At 32.3% G+C, this 21,437-nt stretch overlaps 1 protein-coding gene across 2 annotated transcripts in view; it reads right to left on the minus strand.

The window, feature by feature from the left end:
- LOC111631798 (talin-2-like) overlaps positions 1-21,437 on the minus strand; it is a 55,380-nt gene that overhangs the window by 17,506 nt on the left and 16,437 nt on the right. For both annotated transcript variants that reach the window (XM_023376119.1, XM_023376113.1), the window contains 19 exons: positions 20,092-20,319; positions 19,885-20,004; positions 19,592-19,789; positions 15,684-15,823; positions 10,854-10,947; positions 10,685-10,774; positions 9,943-10,065; positions 9,721-9,864; positions 9,479-9,640; positions 8,229-8,369; positions 6,333-6,514; positions 6,116-6,248; positions 2,461-2,562; positions 2,217-2,387; positions 2,005-2,151; positions 1,789-1,890; positions 1,582-1,701; positions 1,291-1,437; positions 1,049-1,218 (listed from right to left, as the gene is read on the minus strand). In XM_023376119.1, coding sequence (XP_023231887.1) covers positions 1,049-1,218; positions 1,291-1,437; positions 1,582-1,701; positions 1,789-1,890; positions 2,005-2,151; positions 2,217-2,387; positions 2,461-2,562; positions 6,116-6,248; positions 6,333-6,514; positions 8,229-8,369; positions 9,479-9,640; positions 9,721-9,864; positions 9,943-10,065; positions 10,685-10,774; positions 10,854-10,947; positions 15,684-15,823; positions 19,592-19,789; positions 19,885-20,004; positions 20,092-20,319 — 2,714 coding nt within the window. The remainder of the gene's footprint in view (positions 1-1,048; positions 1,219-1,290; positions 1,438-1,581; positions 1,702-1,788; positions 1,891-2,004; positions 2,152-2,216; positions 2,388-2,460; positions 2,563-6,115; positions 6,249-6,332; positions 6,515-8,228; positions 8,370-9,478; positions 9,641-9,720; positions 9,865-9,942; positions 10,066-10,684; positions 10,775-10,853; positions 10,948-15,683; positions 15,824-19,591; positions 19,790-19,884; positions 20,005-20,091; positions 20,320-21,437) is intronic.

The following is a 21,437-nucleotide window of genomic DNA, read 5'->3' on the forward strand; positions in this document are numbered from 1 at the left end:
GTTCGAGCAGCATTGTATATAAAGATACAATACTGCTTGTATATAAAAATGCCATAGTATACTTTAAGGCATTTTTATTATAGTCCACCTCCAAGAGAAGTCAGCTCTTCCGAACAAAGGGTGTCTCAATATATTTATTGGTGATATTTTGTTATTTTCATTAGTTTTAACAACACCGATTCACTTACTTTGTACTATTTTTCTACGGTGCCACAGTAAACATCTGAAACATGTCTGTAAAATAAGCTATTTACTATGAATACGCTCTAAACGCAAGACTGCATTTTACAAAAGACTCGCAGTCGACGTTGGGTAACGGATCGACAGTTACGATTTAGCACGTATTTGGAAGCCAATGTATTACCAACGTTTTGGTTGATCGATATTTGGATAATCGATGCTCTACTGTATTTTTACCAACCATACTATGATAATAAAATAAAGTTTTAATAAAAGAAACCCAGCAAAACAAATTCAAATTTCAGTAACATTTTTGTTTTTCTTTGGCGTGGAATTAGCAAGGAATCAGAGTCAAAAGAAGCTTTAATCTGTTGCATCATTACAAAAATTAGCTGATTGAGTATGTTAACGCCAAATTAAATTATATAGTAAAAGTAATTTGNCAAGACTGCATTTTACAAAAGACTCGCAGTCGATGTTGGGTAACGGATCGACAGTTACGATTTAGCACGTATTTGGACGCCAATGTATTATTACAAGTTACTTAAATATTTTATTGATCCGGTTAAAACTATAATCAAACTAATAAATTAGAAATTTGTATCTGCATTACTTAACTAATTGATCTATGAAAAATGTTGCTCATTTTCTATTAATATTTTATATAGAGCAATATTTAATTTTCAAAATTCAAAATATCAATATCATTGAATAGTTTCAATTAGAAAATATCATAACATTTACATTTAAATTGTATCAAAATTATAATGGCACTTAAAAATGTAATTAAATAAATAAAATGGAAATAAATTAAATGTAAAAAAATAATTAATTCTATTAAGAACGATTTGAGAATAGTTGCACTTACCTGTGATCGGCAAAAGTTTCGGTTTCATGTTCGGCGTGCAGAGTTCCTGCAGTGGCAAACATGATGGTGGTCTCCAGATCTCCGATGATGCCGTTGACGGTGCTGACGGCACTGATGCAGGCCTGTGTTCCGCGAGATCCTGCCTGGAGTGCGGCTAGCACGAAGGAAACCTATTTAAAAGAATTCCAAAATGTAACAGCCAATCGAATTTGAGAAAAATAAAGAGAGAATTTCTTTTGTACCTTTTCTGCCACGAGTCTGGAATTGTCGGCGATATCATGTTGACTGAAACTGTCGCCGGGATTGCTCTGACAAGAACTGGCAGATTTTGTTAAATGTATGCATGCATTTCCCAGATCCTGAACACTCGACCGAATTCTTCCGGCAACCTGTGTATAATACAACATTCTTACTCATACACTGTTTAATTATAACATGTTGACAAAAAATAATAGATAATTCATTATGGCAGAAATATTATATCTACAACAAATGTAATACAATGGATACAAATACTTTCAAATAGGACTCACGTCTACGTTTGGAGTGGCAGAAATGGCTCCTCTGGCATCCGAAGCCAAGTTAGCGAATTCGTGGGACATTCTTGCCGTAAGCGGTCCCAGTTGAGCCACGTCGGTCGTAGACTTTGTTATCTATAATTGTAAATTTTACAGATTAGATTAACATAATAAGTAACGTAACATTGTTAAATATCGGGTTTTATTTTAACATAATCTAACCATTTCCTGGGCAATTCTGGCAATCTCTTTTGCCGAATTTACCATTCTGGTTTGGTAATCCACGAAAGAATCTTGACTGGAACTAACTTGATAATCATCCATCTAAATATTTGAAAATACACTGCCGTTTAGATTATTGCATAATAATTACTTGGGCGATGCATATATTAGAGATATTTGTAGTATTTAAATTATTTTTATCAATTTGTTATTTACTTTTGAGACGGATTTATTTATAGATTCGATCACTCCCGTGATGACTCCCGTTTCCGTGGTGGCAACTTCTAACGTGTGCAACAGATCCTGCAGGGCATCTTTCATGGCATCTGCCGACTCGTCTATTTCACCATGCAGGTGCGTGGCCTAAAGAGTAAAACATTAAGAGCGATCCATTTTATATTCTAAGATAAATCGAACGATTTATTTACCTTGGGATTTCCGCCGGATTCTTTTGCAGTGTACACTAACTGGAGTGCACATTCTGCAACTGTTTTAGTCTGATCCAAAATTGCCATTTGTTGTTTGGAATTTAATGTTTTTGATGCACTGCCGATAGCACTTTTAACTAGTGGATCGAAATAACCGACCATATTCGTCACCTATGTGTACACAAAATAAAGGTTTGATCGTTTTGCTAGAAATTTGAATGTATGGCTTTACACGTATTCTTACCGAATGTCCGAGTTTTTCTGCTTCCCCTTTACCAGCGGAACCGATGATGTCGATTTTGTCTAATATTTCGGAAGCACTGTTTTCCATTTGCTCTTGAAAACCCTGTTAAAGTATTAATAAGCAATTAAAATTTAGTCAGTAAGTCATAAAAGTCAATAAAATTCCATAATTTGGGAGAACTTATACCGACACTTTGGTACAATTGACTCAATCTATCTAGGAGCCCTGGACGAAGAGGCAATGTCTGTATGTATGGCATGATATTAGAGGTATTTATAGTATTTAAATTATTTTTATCAATGGGATATTTGAAGATCTCAATTACTCAAATACCTTTTAGTATTCATGGATAGTATTCGCCTGTCTGTAATTTTTACAGATACTTTTGGTGATCGGAAAACATCTGATAATTGCATTTTGGAGATCTGTCTGGTTATTGATCATTCTAAAATAGTTTCAACAGACTTATCCGTCAAATTACCATCGAAATTGGCTAATTTTTCCAAAGAGAGAGTGTTTTAAGCAGAAAACGATCACAATATAAAGATGCAGTTTCAGAAAGAACAGCAAATAGATTTCTGGAAAAGTAACGGGAGAATAACAACGGCTTCAACCACTTTGGCACTGAAAATGCCTTTAATGCTATCGTTTGCCGACGTCAAAAAAATTTTTTGATTGCAGAAATCGTCTTAAGACCCGATAGAAATAATCTAACCAAAGAAAATTTGCGTGTCCTTATGAGACTAACCAGTAACTCAACGGAGGTCAACACTATTCACACCGACAAGGAGATTTATCGGAAAGACACAAATTTCCACATAAGAATAATCTAAATTATCTTTACATAAATATAAAATTATTACAAGAAATTATAATTTTTTCTAAGAAATTATTTGTAAATATGTTAGTAAGACATACAAAATTAATCAAAACTACATAGCCCAATAGTTCAATCAATGTTAACTCGCTTATAATTAAAATTTTTAAAAAGTAGGCAAAATTAAATAAATAATAATAAATAAATAAAATTTATTTAAAACTAAAAATAATAAAGTAATATAATTGAATATGTCAGCACTAAGTTTTGGCTCTACAAAGGACTTATCACACACTATTGACGCAGCAGAGAGAGAGATATGGATATAGATATAGATTTATTTATATATATATGTAAATTTCACACAAAACAGATACAGATATACAGATTTTTATTTTATTTTATTATAAACATAACATTTCAGAAAATGTGGATAAAGTACTTGTTGTCTGCATTGATTAATTCGGTTAAATTTCATTCACGTAGTCAGAGTTGAGTCTCTAGTTATAGCACTTCTGTGTAAAGTGTTAGTTTTGGTTTCAGTTGGTGGTGACAGAACATTTTGCTTTTAATATATATAGATAGATATAGATATAGAAATGCATAATTTTAAAAATTTATTTATATAAAAGTAATGTCCCTATTTATTAGCTCCTACAATGCAAATTTGTAAGATGCTGGGGAAGCAGACAAACTGCATTTAATACAGAGCTTGGACAACAAACTTTATTTTACAAAACAGATAAATGTAAGACAATTTAAACCAGTGTTTCTCACCTCTAACGAATCGCCGCCCCCGTCAACATAGTATCGCCCCTTCAATAAAACCGTTATGTAGTATCGCTCCCTTCACTTCAAAATTCTGATGCCCAGGGCCAAGGCTAACGCCAAATTCATACTGCATTGAATAGACTAGTGACTAATATAATGCTATTTGTTTAATTATTGTACGATATAACGAATAAAATATCTAATTATTCTTAATACAATGTTTTACTATATCGCCCAAAAAATTGTTTTTTGCCCCCCAAAATATAAATTGTTACTAATCGCCCTCTCAACATCGAAAAACACCCACATGGGGGTGATATCGCTCCCATTGAGAAACACTGATTTAAACAATATGATACTGGAATGTCAGCTCTAGGAATGTATTTTTAGAAATGCAGCTGTAAAATTTCTGATCAATATCCTCGACAATAAAACACATAAAATGGGATTTGGCACACTCGCGATAACAAAAGGAATTCTAATCCAAAAAATTACAATATGTGACTAACATGAAAAACCAAAAACTATTACTAATACTTTACTAACAAGTAGTATATTTTATTTATTTTATTTTCAAAAAGACACTGTAGCCAGGTAGGCCTATAATAAGTAAAGTTGAGAAAATTATCATCAGGCGTTAACAACCTACAGCTATCACTACAAACAACTAGCGCTTTCAACGAAACTATTTTCGTATTTTGCAGGTTGAAAGAACAGTTAATAACCTTCAAATTCAAATTACAGCAACGGCAAACCAGCATTAGAATAAAATCAAAATAGAACTAAAACAGAGAATTTGAAAGACGCGCGCTCGATGCCGACACGCATGAGCAATAGAATATTTTGCGAGAATGCGGAGCTAGTGACATTGTTTTAACCTGTTGTATAAGTTGACCCACAATGAAGGCACATCCAGCATGGGGGTGTTGCATGGATTTAGAACGCTGGTAAATAGCACCTCCCATATATACAAGAGATTCCTGCTATCACACTGTTTAAGTATCCCCACTTGGTCCCACATCGGAGTGTATTGGTGTTGCAAGGCCTATAATTATAGTTTAGAGAGATTAAGAGTAAAAAAGAAAGAAACAATTTTTTTTGTAGGGAAGTTGGCAATGTGGACCCTGCTAGACGATAGTAGAGTCATCTATGCGATCAGAAGATTGTCCCAGGCAAATACTGACCAATTGACCAATTAAAAAAATGAAAAATTTTACTCCACATACCAGGTGCTACAGATTTATCCTGAAAATCCCTAATTCCAGGGTGATTACAAGTTCTTTAAAGCAGTAAATCTCTTTTTTCATCTAAATGTTCTAGCCAAAAATGCCAACATCTCACACAATCCTTTCTTTTCTTGCCAGGTCTTGCCACTCCAAAGTCCCTTTCTTCACCGACTCAAACTTATTCTTTCTGGACCCTTTTCTCTATTCCATCCTGTTTGATCAATTTTACAGCATGTAGGGGTGTCCATAACAAACCCCAATTGACAATAGTAGGGAAAAACAAAGACAAAAGGGAGACAGAAAACAAAGAAAATATGCTTAGGAATATACAAGAATGATAAAGAGGATTTAAATATATGGCAAGCAGCCACAAGTTCAAATAGGAATATTCAGTATCAATTGAAGTATGACCCTATTCACAGAAAATTAAAGTTGAGGCATACATACATTGGTAGTTTTGAAGAAAAAAATCACAATGCCAGATGAATAAGTCTATCAAAGCACAGTTTTGATTATTAAAAGTGAAAAATTAGAGCTTGGAATGCTGTGCACTTAAGTGAAGCTGGAACTAATGGTAATAAACTGTATTTATCAGAAAGCAAATGTCCAAGTTGTCAAACACAAGTAAAATTTATAAGTGTAATTTGTGTGACAGTACTACAGATTTTTATAACTGATTGGCTTTACATTAATAATGATGATAAATTTCAAATCTTAAAATATACTCCAGCAACAACCTTTAATGAACAAAAACGTTTTTGATAAATTTTCTGTGCTAGTGTAATTATCTAATGCAATAAAAGTTAAATTAAGCAATCGACTTCTTTTTTACTTTACTTACTTTCAGCGTATTATCAGTACGAGGTTGAAGACTCTGACTGATGATACTGACGGAAGCTCTATCCAGTTCTCTTATGCAAGCACTCAGTCTTTCGATGGCCTGTTCGCATTCCTTTTGTCCCGGAGCTTTGTCTCTAAAAATTCAAATTAAGTTTTAAATTTGAACATCGGTCAAATATGCGAATTAGCGGAAACGCGGTTTAATCGTAAATAATTACCTTATCGAAGACACCAACGTCTTGATGGCATCGGACACGCTTCTGCTATGATTTGCAAGAGTTTGCCAAGCGGGAGGATCCTTGGGATTGACGGCCAAAGATTTTGCGGCCTGAATCATGTTGCAGGATCCATCAATGATTGACTTGCCGGCAGAAGTGATGGGTTCCTGAGACGCCCTTGCCTTGCATGTAATATAAAAACTTTAGTTTCGGGAAAGATTAAGATACAAAATAGTTTTATAAAAACAGTAATCCATGCATATATAGCAAAAATACTTGTTATAACCAAACAATCATTCCAGAGAAAATTATAAATTTGATAACACTTTGGCAGATCCAAATTAATCAAGCTGTTTTCGATGAAATATTTTTGGTAAAGAATACAAATAAAACTCTACTTAAATATTCAAATGACTATATTATTAATACGATGCACTGAAATGAAAATTTAGAAAACAAAATACATTTTGCAACTTAAAATGTAAGGTACACCTACCTTTGGAAATCTTATTCCACAACGTAAGTATGAAAAGTTGTGATTCAAGTGTTAGTACAAGTAATAAGCTTTTAGGAATGTATGCAATAATAAAGTGAGCATAAAGCAACCAAACAAAATTAAAGATCAAATATCAGAATGGCAAATTTCAAAATAAAGAAATATCGCTCGATTATTTATTAAATTAAAAAGAGCGGAGAGAGAATCAAAGAGTAACCAAACTATATTTAAGATGCCAAATAAAATATCAAGCATATATTAGTTCTAGGGGATAAAAGTTACGATATAAATAAACTTTTTCATCAATAATTTCTAGCGGAGACAACTACAATTTTCAATTACAACAGCAAATTTCTCGGTTTTCTGTTGATTCTGAATCTGCTTTCCAGCAGTTTTTTAAATGTTTGAAAAACTATGCAAAATGCAGAGATAAATTCTGTACGACTTGTGTACATTTATTTTATAAATAAAGTTTAGTTACTTTTTGATTATAATTTGTATTATTATATTAAAATTATTTTATATGAGATAAATTTGAGAACTTAGCAATATTTATCCGCCATAAAGAAAAATAGACAACAAATAATCAAAGACATAGAAGAGTATTAATAATAAAAATTCAAAAATTTTAATTAAATGCTTAAGCCAATCGAAACTTTTTTAATTTTGTAATTAAATTGTGGTCATACTTTTAAAATTATTTAGTCGTTTATCTTATGTAATGGCAATATAAAAATTTAAATCGTTCACACAAATGCTTAAATTTTGGAAAATTATCATAGAATATGCTTATTATAATTGATGTATTCGGCAATAATTAACCAAATTGTTAAATTAACCGAGTAACTACTGCCATATGGAAACTAGTAATAGTTATTTAGTTAACAATAATACATTAGTTTTCATTATAAAGCATCAATGTCACGAATGGAGTGATAAATTTGGGAACGTTATATGATTGGAATTGTTCTTCAATAATCAAATATTTTCAATTGTGCGACTTAGACCAAATGCGTGCCAATAAAACAATTATAAAATACATAATTACCTATTAATAACAACGGAATAAGGAATATCTAATGAACAGATTCAATTTTTAAATTTAAATAATCATTTGAATTTCTAGTGTCAGTTAGACGACTTACTCTATTTGAAAATGTATATCGTAAATCTCATAAATGATAAAATCTTAATTTTATATACATGGTACATTATAAAATACACTAAGCATCGATTGATAATCCGTTGAAAAATTTATTGCTATATTCTTATGAAAGCAAACAAAATGAAATATAAAAGTTTACAAATTTCAATTATAATTAAATGCTTTTTAAATTTATAAATCCAATAGAATAAGTCAAAAGTATATTTAAATTAATTATTAGAATAAATTTAAATACCTTTGAGCTAATTTTTGCTGGCGCAGAAGCAAACTCGGGGGAACTAGCAAATGTGGTTAAATTTTCCACCGCTTCAATTAATGGTGCAGTTGCATAGGCAGTATTTTGTCTGTGAATTTCGGTCGGTTCCTGGTCTAAAATCTGTTGAGAAAAACATACAAGTTATATAATTATGATAAATTAATTTATCCTCATTTTGCACTTAATCTCCAAGCATTTAGGGTTAAGAAAGCTGGTGGTATACTTCGGCCAGCCCAGAAAAATCACATGAATTGCCCAAAATGGAGCTGCCCATAGATAACCAGTTTTTGTAAAATGATGTACAGCAAGCTTGTCTTGACCCTAACAAGTGCTAGAATGAAGTACAACTTTTTAAAGCATTTAACGTAGGATTCGTAAATAATCACTTTTTGAATATTGTGTCCACAAGGCAACCGACTCTATTATCATCTATACATTCTTGCAATTGTTCCCTAAAACTTTGTATGACTTTCTGCAACATCTTACAGCAAATTGCTGCTTCATTTGCATTCTTCTGCTTCAACTCTGCCACAGTCCTTGATTGATTCTCACACACCTTACTCAAGTTATCCACAGATAAAGAATTTGCAGATCTCGGAAGTCATTCAAATTGATTACTCAACTTGGGTACATCTGATTAGGGTCTTGTGTCGAACTGTTCCAGTATGAACTGTCATCCATCCCGTCGAAACCACAGAATTTGGTATTCGACAACACACTGGCACAATTTCAGTTCAAGAAAACTGTGAAGCATTTTAATGCAACGAGCTGAATTTACTGTCACAGTCCTGCCTTCTTTGTTTTCAAAGACATATGGACTAATCATTCCAAAAGTTGCTATGCTACATCAAGCAATAACTTTAACTCTGTATAAAATTTACTTAATTCGTGTAGGTCCTCATACAACAAAATGCATTATTATTTTACACTAATTTTAATTGTTACTAAATGATTAGAATTTAATGGCATGTGTGCTCAAGATCACTCTCCTACCCTTACAGTTTCGGTCACGGCCATATTTAAAAACTGTAATGTTAATCTGTACAATTTTTTCTGTAGCCAATTTTTTCAATAGCTATGCCTTGACATTGATCCAGCATAGGATTAGGCTTTGGTACATAAGCCAAATAGCATCAACACACCATAATAATAATAATAATTAATAATAATAATTGTGATATATTTTAGAGTAATTTATTATTTGTTGAAATAACTTAACTGAAACTTACTTTGATCTCTTTAACAAGGTTTGCAGTTGCATTAGCAACGTCCTTAGCAGACTGAACGAACTGACGTTTGGCAACAGGATTAGTAGTTTTGGAGGATGCCAACCGACAGGAATTACATAAAGACGAAGTATGTTTAGCAATCACGGTGGCAGCAGAAAGAATCTATAAAGATTTTTATTAAGAATGTAATTTATATAAACATCACGGTATTTATTTTTATAAGTTATTTTAAAAATACAAACCTGCTGTTGATTGCTCGTCGGATTAATTAGTTGCTGACAAGCCATCTGAATGGCCTGGCTGGCTCTGGCAAAATGAACGGGATCGACCAGACCGGGTCTGCCGGTCACGCTGGACGGATCGGAAACTCCGACCAGATAAGCGGCCTGAAATTTAATTAATTTATTTCGATAAATTTAAAAGTAATTAAGTTTTACTATTGTTTCCGTGCAATGAAGAATTACCTGTGCGGCAGATTCGATCAAACCACAAATGGCATCCGAAACGTCTTTCACCGCTTCGCCAAATTTTTCACGGGCTCCTTGCTTGGCATGATTGGCAATTCCAGTCATTCCGTCACCTAAACTCTATTATTAAAATTTAATATTTTAAAAATCCAATAATATAGAATTAATAATAAATTCTGTATATAGGAAAAAATGGGTAATTAACAACTTAATTAACTGTAAAAGAAATTTTTTATAGCATTTCATATTTTGAAATATTAAAAGAAGAAACTGCTTATTTCATAAATGTACCGGTACATTTATGAACAGAAATACAATACAATCTCCTTATTGTAATCTTTTCAGGACTTGTTATAATTGCTTAATATTATTAGCTGTTATTATTAAGTAAGTAAATATGATTACAATTAGTAGAAATTCTGGTTTTATTGACGCTGACATTAACGCCTTAAACAATTTTAAAAAATGTATAAATTAAAGATTTATTCATTATAATTATTATATTATTGGTGGATTGTGTACAATTTACAACCAAGTAACACATAATCCTAGTTGATACTGATGCTTAGTACTATGCTGGACTAGGTTCAGGTATTACATAGTAATAATAATACTAATTATTATTGTTATTATTAACACGTTTTGGACTGTTCTAATTCCGACAATATTAAACAATTAATAAAATATCTGTGTTACACTAAGCAGTCTACTGTAATTAGTATACGTAAAAATATTTTACCTTAGATTTTTCCATAACATTATCCAAACATTCGAAATAAGTTGCATCATTGACAGCTTCGCTAGGATTATCCAGTAAAGGTCTCATCATCTAATTAATAGTAAAGTAAAAAATTTTAATTCTGCAAAAAAATAGTCAAACAAAAAGAAAATAATTAAGAAACACACACCTGAATATTTCTGATTGCATTGTCGCACTCTTTTTGACCCGGAGCGGCGGACGTACACACGTTCACCAAGTGATTGATGCTTTCGGTAACCGCTCTGTAATAAAAGTGCACAAAATTATAACATTCTTTCATAAATAATTCACTTTTAAAATATTATAATTATTTAAAAAAAGCAAAAAAATAAATTGAAAAGAAAAATAAAACAAGGTTTCCCAAATCCAAAGCAAGCCCTTTTTTTGATTTTTCTGGTCTCAAAAATTGGAGTACGCATTGTAATTGAACACAACATCTACTCAACACAGCCTCGTTCTTGTCGTTTGCTCCTCGCTCTGATTGACAATTTTCATGTAATACGATGTCGGTACAGACACGATAAGTGTTCTTCTTCTTGCCACTTCGGTTTTAATTTTGGAACGGTTTGGTGGTATTTTGAACTATGGCAAGCCAAGAAAACGATGTATGGCAGAGAGTTATCCACCATGCTGAAGAACATGTATACAGATACTTCAGTGTGATACTATACATAGGCTTACCGTAATATTTTTTTCTCAAACTGAGACAATTTTGAGAAAATACTCACGACAGAAAAAGCCTACTACGATTGAAAAGGCTAAATAAATAAGTTGTTTTGGCAATTCTACCTCTTTCTTTGGACCATATGATATTCACTATTGAGAATATTCTTTTGACTGGTGCAGATGTGCCCAGCATGTTGAAAATGTATTCTGTAATTTGAACAAGATTAGGCAATGAAATGTTCTTTTCTTTGAAATGACTGAAAAGTTGTGTCCATTTTTCTTCATGACTTGTATTTTTCCAAATTTCATAGTTAGCTGACCAAAAAGCTTTTGCACCACTTCACCAAACAGTTGATCCATGTTTATTGTATTATTTGCATCAGTTTCATTACTTTTTTCACCCGAAGCTTCAATATCAGACCATGTTAATTAATTGTCGTTTATCCAAGTAAAAGATTCTGCTCCACCAAAACTGTTTTCTTGTAGCTCAATGTAAGAAAGACATCTGTCCTAAAATGCTGTAAACTCTTGTAGGATTGTATTGATATTAATACTTCCATTATTTTCTAATATTCTAAAATGTTCTTTTGCTTCCTGAGGCATAAATTTATTATCATGCCTTCCCTCAAGGTTTATTTTTAATTTTCCAAGTTCACTGACAATATCGGTTGCACTCGCTTTTGTACTTTCCATAATCAACATAGCTTTGTTAAACAATTTAAGTTGTCCTTGCACAAACCACAAATACATTTCACCACGATCATTATCATCACTAGAAGGTGTTCTTGTGGAATAAAATAAAATTTCGGTCCTTCATAGATTTCAAGTATTCTGCCAATAGCTGGAAGTAGCAAAAGAAAACTGATGTTGCCACATTGAAGAACCTTTTTATACTCTACATCTATAAATTCACAAAACTCTTTTAGTTAAGTGACTCAAACCATATAAATGTGGAGATATTTATAAACTTTGACCACTAAAACTTCTATTTAAATAAGTAAAACATCAACTGCACTTTGAAGGCAGCTGTGTGCAATGTGAGCATTGCAACCAAAGCCAGCAATATTTCTTCTTAGTTCCTTCTTCAATCTACTGTAAATATTGTTTTCTCCTCTACGTTTAACAACCCAAAATTATTATTGCAATTATCTCTACAAAATCCAATAATTTTTTTTTTGCTATATTACTAGATTTTGTAACTGACATTAAATGGTTTGTCAGTATTTCTGCAGTTTCACTGGAAACTGATTGAAAGTCTAAAAGTTTAACTTTTATGACACAATCTGGTACAAAATACCGCACAACAATTGGTGCAGTTTTAATTTCTTTCCTGTTGGAAGAATCTACCGATACCTTCACAAAATTTGTTTTCTTTAAATCTTCGCAAAGCTGCTGAAACAACAGTGGTTCAGTGACATTAACAATGAAAGCTTTACATTTTGTTCTGGCTGGACTAAACTTTGTTTCAAAGAGCTTTGAAATCAATTTAGACGAACAATCGGCTAACTTAAAGCCGAGATTGTGAATAAAAACGTGAAATGCAAAAGTTGCTTCTTTAGCTGCTATTAAAAATGCTTTATCACTTAAATCGCTACCTTTAAAATATGACAATATATTTGAGGAAGTTCCTTCCGCTGCTACTAGGCTTGCCTTATGTTTTGCACATTTCAAATGATTTTTAATGTCTGAATGTCCACAGTAAGTTACTGAAAATTCTGAAAAGCATAGTTTACATTTCACTTTGTCAATATGATCATAAACTTTTATCAAAAACAGATAATCTTTTTTTAATTCATCAGTAAACACACGGTTTCTTTTTGGTATTTCGGAGATTAAATTAATTTAATGTATGGTACAAAATAATCGCAAATGCCAACTAGTAATTTAAACTTGACTAAGACAGGATATGCGCAATAGTGCAGTGTAAGTTTTGGTGTTTCCAACACTAATTGAAACAAAATATCTAAAAAATGAAATAAAAATATCTGGATCTCATAGGCTACATACTATTATAAATTCTGTGAAAAAATATTTTTAAAAGCTAACATTTTTTGGGTTTTGACTTCTCAAAAATCGGGCATGCATTAGATTTGAGAAAACATGCTATACGTAGATTAATCAAACCCTCATTTAAAATTTCCATGTTCAAATGCATTAATTTTTGACAATATTACGCAACACTGTAAACCATACACGTGTAAGATATTATTCTTACACATGTACTATACTACAAACTTTTTCACTCGATCACTCAACAGCATGAAATGTTTGAATAGAAGCAGACTTCTTAAAGCAATACGAAATGGTACAATTAAAAGATGATGTCAAGAACGTTATCAAACAAATCTAAAATCTCAACATAATCAATACATATAAAAGAAATATTGCTTACATACAAAATTATAAATTGCAATGAAGACAGGAAAAGCGTTGTGAGGTGACACAAAATAGCGGGGTCGGGCTGCCGAAAATGATCGAGAACAAAGCCCCTACTATTGCTACGTGTTTATGCATATTTGATATAAAATTTAACAAAAATGTATTAGAAGAATCAGTAATGGAATGTAAAATAACTGTAAAGAATAACAAAAGACTTTATCAAAACTGCTTGTCTCAATATATAGCAATCAGTATTTGTCGAATAACTGAAACTAAACTGAAAAATGAGAGGTTATCATCATGAGGAATATTAAAATTGTCAAATATGTAAAGTTTTATATTTTTTAAAATCAATAATATTAAAATTAATCTTTCGAGCAAATATGAAATATTGCATTCCTAATTTATTGGGCTGCAATTTGAAAAAATTGTAGACCTATAAATTCCCACTGTCGTCTGTCCATCTGTCCTTCCTTAATCTCGCAAACAGAGTTATATATCAGGTCAGTCCATAAGTTCATGCGTATTTTATGACCTTGAGAAAAATCTTGTTTTGCTGTTAAAAATGCCAGTCTAATGTGATACTTTTTACACTGAAGTGTTAAATTGGATCTCATTCATATAATACTGTTCAGAATTGGGAACATTTCAGTTGTTTATTTTCGTTAAAATGGAAGTAACAGATGAATATAAGAGACATGTTTTATACTTTTTATTTTTAAGTGATGAGAATGCTACAAATGCAGCCAAAAAATTAAATACTGTTCATAATCAAACTGTAATTAGTGTAAGGACTGCGCAGAAGTGGTTTGAAAGATTTAGAAATAATGATTTTAGTGTGGAGGATAAGGCTCGTACTGGAAGACCCGTTGACTTTGATGATGATGCTCTCTCTGCACTAGTTGAAGCAGAACCATCTTTAACAGTTGATGAAATTGCGGAACGTTTAAATTCATCCCATGGAACTGTTCATAGACATCTACAACAAATCGGAAAAGTTTCAAAGCTAGGAAAATGGATACCACATGAACTGTCAATAGCTAACTGACAACAACGTCAACTGCTCAACTCCAAAGCTTCAACTGGGAAATTTTACCTCATCCACCATATTTGCCAGATATTGCTCCCAGTGATTATCATCTTTTTCGCAGTTTGCAGAATTTTTTAAAAGTGAAAACTTTTGAGGATGAGAACAATGTAAAAAAGGCTATTTCTGAATATTTTGATTCAAAACCGAAATCATTTTACGAAGACGGGATTAAAAAGCTACCATCAAGATGGCAAGAAATTGTACAAAATAATTGTGAATACATTATAGATTGAAATAAGATTTAATTAAAAATTTTTGTTGCTTTTTTTGTAGATAAAAATGCGCACAAACTTATGGACTGACCTGATAGATGAAAGCCAAAACCATATGTGGAAAGCTTACGGCAGGAGGCTTCAATTAACTATATACAAACTTCCAATGTAAACTGGAAGTCATGTTATTTCAATTCAAAAATTTTTCCCCAAAAGGAGTTAGATAGATGACCAGCACGACTCCTCTGCTAACGGAAAAGTATGATGTACATGGCAAGACACTACCGTACTAATTTGAGGTGGAGAGCATAGATTTTAAATTAAATAAATTAAAAATTGCAGCCTGGCATTGTCATGACGTTACAATAAATATTTGCTTGTTTATTTTATACATTCAAATGTTTTTAAAGATAATTCGTTTTAAGCAGTTTAACGTTTTAACGTCACTTATGCGAACAACCCGAATACCAAGTATTATAATGATGCCTTTATAGTTTACTTTAATAAATCTTACTTTCACTATTATTCAACAATGAAATTATTCCAAAGATATGCATACAATAATATCATTTCATCTTAAATGATTGCGTTTTAAGGAAATATTTATATCAGCAAAAAAATTTTATATTACCTGGCTGCGGATGCCAACTGAGTTTTGGAATTGGGAGCGGTCGGATCTGCTGCAACAGATTTGGCCGTCACCAACAACTTGCTGGACACCATCGACACGTTTTTCAAACTGACCACCATTTGACCTCTTACTTCCGTATCCTAAAATTAACAGGTTAAAACTTATAATTTACCAAACACGTTTATAGAAAATATTTTCTGATAACAATGAAAAAAAAAAAATCACAGGAAAATGTAAGAATACATTCGTAAGATAATAATACAGAATTTAAGCATTAAGATTTGGATTTATGGAAAGACAGAAAAATATTCACTTGTTTTTTAAATACATTACAATTTCATAAAACTATTAAAACTAAGGGTGCGACTATGCAGACACGAGCGAGTGAGAATATGTGGCGTGAAGAGGCGAGACACGATAAATATCAAAACTTGTCAGATATGTGCAAGAACCAGAAATTCGCTCTCGCCAGCGTTATTTCTCGCTTCTCGTTTGTTCATGGCTTTCCTTTGCGAAAACTAAATCGCTCGCAACCTCTCACTCGCTCTAACTTCGCGTCTGCATAGTCACACCCTAAGAGTCTATTTGAGGCATTCTGTTTGAAGAGTGTAAAAGAGAGAAACGGATGGGCAAGACAAACACACAACTTTCGTGGGTCAAGAACAATCAACATTGGAAATCATATTATAACATTATATTACATGTTCTTTCATTTTATTTGGTATCTCTTTCATAAATTAAATAAAATAACATTTCATATTTAAATACTTAAAACTTTAAATATGAAATCATTAAGTATAATCTACACAAATCAGGTTTTGAAATTAATAAAATCTAACAATAAGTTATAACATCTTATGTCTGTACATCACTAGCCATACACAAACCACATTTTATTGACGGAACCTGCCTTTCTTTGGCAACTGGTGTTCGAATTCAAATTTTATTGGCACAGTTTATCGATTGCATCTATTTTTTTTCATTTTGTCATTGTCGTTTATCACATTCTATCGTGTTAGACAATTTCTTAACATATCGAAAAGTAAAATGGTTTAGACACGTTTTCATATTATAGAAATTTGTCACACATTATTCTACAATGACCTATAATTCATACTGCCAAAGCCGGAAGATTTTTTAGCACGTAATCTGCGAATTACAGACAGGAAATTATGATAGTTATAATGATGTTTTGTAATTTTGTTGAATGATGACTATATTTGAAAAATTTTGAAGTTTTCTTCAAACGTATATATTATAAATAATAATAAAAAATAATAATACAGGGTGTTCTCCTTGAAACTCTGTAGTTTTAAACTGTTCTGTAAAATCCGTTTACTTGGGTATGTGAATAAAATGTGTCATAGAATGTTGGTCGATATTCCGAGATTCGTGTACATATACTTAAAGGGCTGTCGATGCCACATGGTAACAATCTGGATCTTTGCTGTCACACTTTTCTGTCAATAGTCTAGACCAGGGGTTCTCAAAGTGGGCACTATGTTCCTCTATGGGCAGTGAGTAACCCTAGGGGGGTAAAAAGAAGCAAGTGGGCGGAAGGAGGTGCTGGTGGCAGGGTACTGAATGGTAACTGTAGGCGAGGATTGGGATTACTGACAACCTTTTCCTTTCTTCCGTTAAAATGAGTAAAAAGAAATATTTTGTTTAATGACTTTCATATATGAAAAACTATGTACAGTAAGGACACAAAGTGTGAGATTGGTAGAAAAGTTTCTCTACGAATATTTCTTAAGAATATATCCAATACTACTAACCCTTTCTCACACAAAAGAAAATGGGTTAGTGGTATTGGATATAAGTTTATGGAACCAAAGGGGCGGTGGCTCAAGAAAAGGAAATCACTGGTCTAGACCATTTGATTGGTTGACACAGCCCTATTTCTTGGTCCTTCCAATCATCTGACATCAGTCCTAGGAATGTCAAGGATTAAATATATGCTATAAAAGTACCAGACACAAGAGCCCTGTACAAACAATTGTGGAAGCCATTAACAGTGCGACTCCTAACATGCCAACCCAGATATGGGCCAAAATCAAGTAGATTAAATATCATGTATGTCACATTGGGAGCACATGAAATATGCCGATTTAACATAATAAGTAACTTTTTCCCATGTGCTTTCTATTACCATTGTCTATAGTACACTGTACTCAAGTTTGTTTTGTCAAAATTAATCCACGAAACTAAGGGGGGAAATGCCGTGTTTCTACCATTCAAACTGATTGTGCTTTAAGATAATTTGATTGATTTGGATATTATTTTATGTGTAACTTGATGAAATTGTCATGTTTATAATTCAGATACAAGATCAATTTTAAATAATGCCAAAATTTAAGGAATCATCTAATGTGTATATCTTACATTCTCTGATCAAATTCATCTATAAAGATGAATCTACAGGGCTTTAAATAGCTAGAACTAAATAAAATTAGCTTAAAAAATATATTAAATAAATTCTTTATTTAGCAAATATTAGTTTATATAAGTAATTAAATTAAAACATGAATTTTCCATCAAAAGAAATATAAAAAATAAACAAATTCACTCCACATAATCATAGATTTTCTAAACATGTAAATTTAGTGCTATTTTTAATTCTGTCTCAGCGAATAGGTCAGAAATATTTGAAAAACTTGTGTAAATATGATTTACAAATAAAAATCTTATATACAGTGGGTGATCGGTTAACGAACATAATCCATTCCAAGACTGTGTTTGCTATCCGAATTGTCATTAACCAATTATCGATTTACCATAGATTTTTATGGGAATTTCATTAATCCGTTCTGGAGACCCCCAAAAATAAAAAATTATATACTTTCTTACTACGTTTATTTATATGTAATAATAAAAATACATATATACACAATCTTGCATTCTTATCAGTCATGTTTTTTCTGTTTGTGGGGGATTAAAGAATCTGTCCAATGTCGATTGCTTTCCTCTCTTCTTCAGGATTTTTCGGAAGTAATTAATAGCATTGTTGTTCTAGAGATCCAAAAGCCTATTAACCTCAACCTGGTTTGGATGCCATTCTAAGACCGTTGTTCTGACATCCTCCCACTTCTTCAAAAGATCTTTAATAGCAGATGTCAGCATTAATCCTCTATTTTAGAAAACATATCTTGCCAAGTTTCTTGGTGTTCTTCTGTCATCAGATCAGTTTCAGATTCTATTATGAGCTCTTCAATGTTCTTTATTTCTCAGATGTAATTTTTGTTACTCCTTTAACTGGAGTCTTCTTGATTATACTGTATCTTTCTTAGATAAGATTGAACTGGGGCCTACTGTAGACCCGTTCGAGTTGTACTGCCCAGCAACATCAGACATCTTTTGCCTGCCTTTGCTATTATACTCTCACCTTTCGAAAACAAAAACGAGGCAAAACTTAACGAATGCTTGCACGACAGTCTCGCGAATACTATAAAAATTTCTTTCTATCAGAAAAATAAAAGGCTGGAATTACAAGGGAAGGTTTCAAACTTCTGAGGAATATTATTTGATCAGTATATACCGGGTTGAGTGTCGATGTCGATGTCTCCCACCCTCCGAAAAGTTTTGAATTATTGCCTGAAGGCAAGGGAAGACCATTTGGTATTCATTATTTTAAGTCGCTTCTTCTTGTGTTTGTTCTGTGAGGTGTTCGTTACTTGACCATGTGTTTCTTTTGCAAATGTGTTTGTTATCAAATTTGTTCATAGTCCGAACTGATCGTTAACTGATCACCCACTGTATTTAGATAATGGTGACACATTAAGTGGAATCAATGTTTCTTAACAACTTTTAACGTATAAATTTCAAATCAATTACATTAAAAAAAGGTATAGTATAAAATTAAAAAAAATAAGCAATAAAAATCACTGTTAAATACATTTAAAACACATTACCTTTGTCTGACCGATAATTTCCATGCCACATCCCAAAAGATCTTCAAACGCAGTACCAAATTTTTTTGCGCTATTAGATAAATTAGCCGGAGTGTCTTTGGACGAAACAACTACGTTACTAGCAGCTTCGTTCAAATTTGCCGCAGCACTGGTTAAATTATTTTGAAGTTCACTGTAAGTTTTATTTGATAATGGAAACTGGAAGAAAAAAAAACATAATATATATATAATTATTTTTATTTACATCCACGTGTGTGTGTGTGTGATTTTTAATTAAGATTTTTTTAAAGTACCTGCTGTGCATTTAGTGCATGACTAGCTTCAGTGATACTTTTAATTGCATCGTCTACGTCTTTCTGACCTGGTAAACAATTTACGCAATTGTTTAGTGCATTTGAAACTAACTTTGCCACCTGTGAAAAAATGAACACATTAAATAAACGAATAATTAAATAATAGCACATTCAAAATTACAATCGGATACTGAACGACGACGATACCTGCGCGAGTCTCTGCTGATTGCTCACGTCGGTGGGATTGTGTACGGCCCTACGAGCTTCTTCGACCAGATGGGCAGACTTATCCATGACTTCTCGGGCGCTGTCGATTATTCTCGTCTGAGTGGGCAAGTCGCTACAGGTGGCGGCCACGCCTCTCACAGCACTCGTCAAGATTTTCAATGCATTTGCCGTATCTCTAGCTGCAATTCCCGTATAATTTTCATTGGCCTACATAAAACATTGAAATAATTTAGTGATTATAAAACAAAAATTATTTAAAATTCAATAATTTTTATTAACAAATGTATAAAAAACTTTGATTTTAAAATAGAAATAACCATAGAGAAACCTCAAATTACTTCCAGTAAGCATTTATTTACGACTAATGTTTTTGATCTGCATACGAGATCGTCAGGTTGGAGAGTTCTGGACACGATCCGATGAAGATCTCATATGATTTTGGTTTTATATTTATACACAAACTTATGAATTATTAACTATGAATATATTAGCATATAGTAAGCATTACTGAAGTTCGATGTAAATAATTACAGTATTTTATGGCATAAGATACAACTTTTGTTCCTCCCAAAAATTGTTCTGAGTCTTACATGTGAAGTTGCAATCTCTCGTAGGTTAACGAATTCTCCAAAGGGCCTTTTGGTAAACTATAGGTAACCTCAATTTAGCCAACTCTTGAATAAAAATGTTATTGTTTAATTAAACGTATGATTATTATTAGCAGCAACTAATTTTGCACTGTAATATGTGCATTCAAATTTTACTTTTTTAAATCAGAATACAGTAAAGAGTTTAGTAACTAGCAAATTGGCAGTTATGGAATGCGTTAGTACTTGTCAAGCTCAAAGCCTTAAGAAAAAAATACACGTGGTCCACCAGAAGCCTACAGAGTTCCCTTACGGCCCACACTGAAGAAAAGGTTGCTCATCACTGCTTTAGAGCATGGAATTTGCAAGTTGTAGAACAGATGTATGTACAATTATAGGAAATAACATTCTTTGATATCAGTTTAAGCTTGTACCAAGCATAAATACTTAAAAAGCTGCTTATATCCAGTGATTAATTTTTTTTTAATAAAATAAGACCAAATCATAACTCAGCAATCCAACCTTATATGTTATATCGAGGATAGACTAGTTCTGTCATTGATCATACTGTCTGGAGCAGTAATTCATTACGACAGGTTATATATGATTCTGGTTAATAAAATGCATAAAAGCACTTCATTGACACATCTATTTCTAACTAAGAAAACTATCGGATAACTGGATTTATACATATAAGATTTTGGCATTACGTTTATATGAGAATAATTATATTCAACT

This window comes from Centruroides sculpturatus, unplaced genomic scaffold (genome assembly GCF_000671375.1).
Source record: "Centruroides sculpturatus isolate CEXI.00-Female unplaced genomic scaffold, Cexi_2.0 scaffold72, whole genome shotgun sequence".
Taxonomy (NCBI): Eukaryota; Metazoa; Arthropoda; class Arachnida; order Scorpiones; family Buthidae; genus Centruroides; species Centruroides sculpturatus.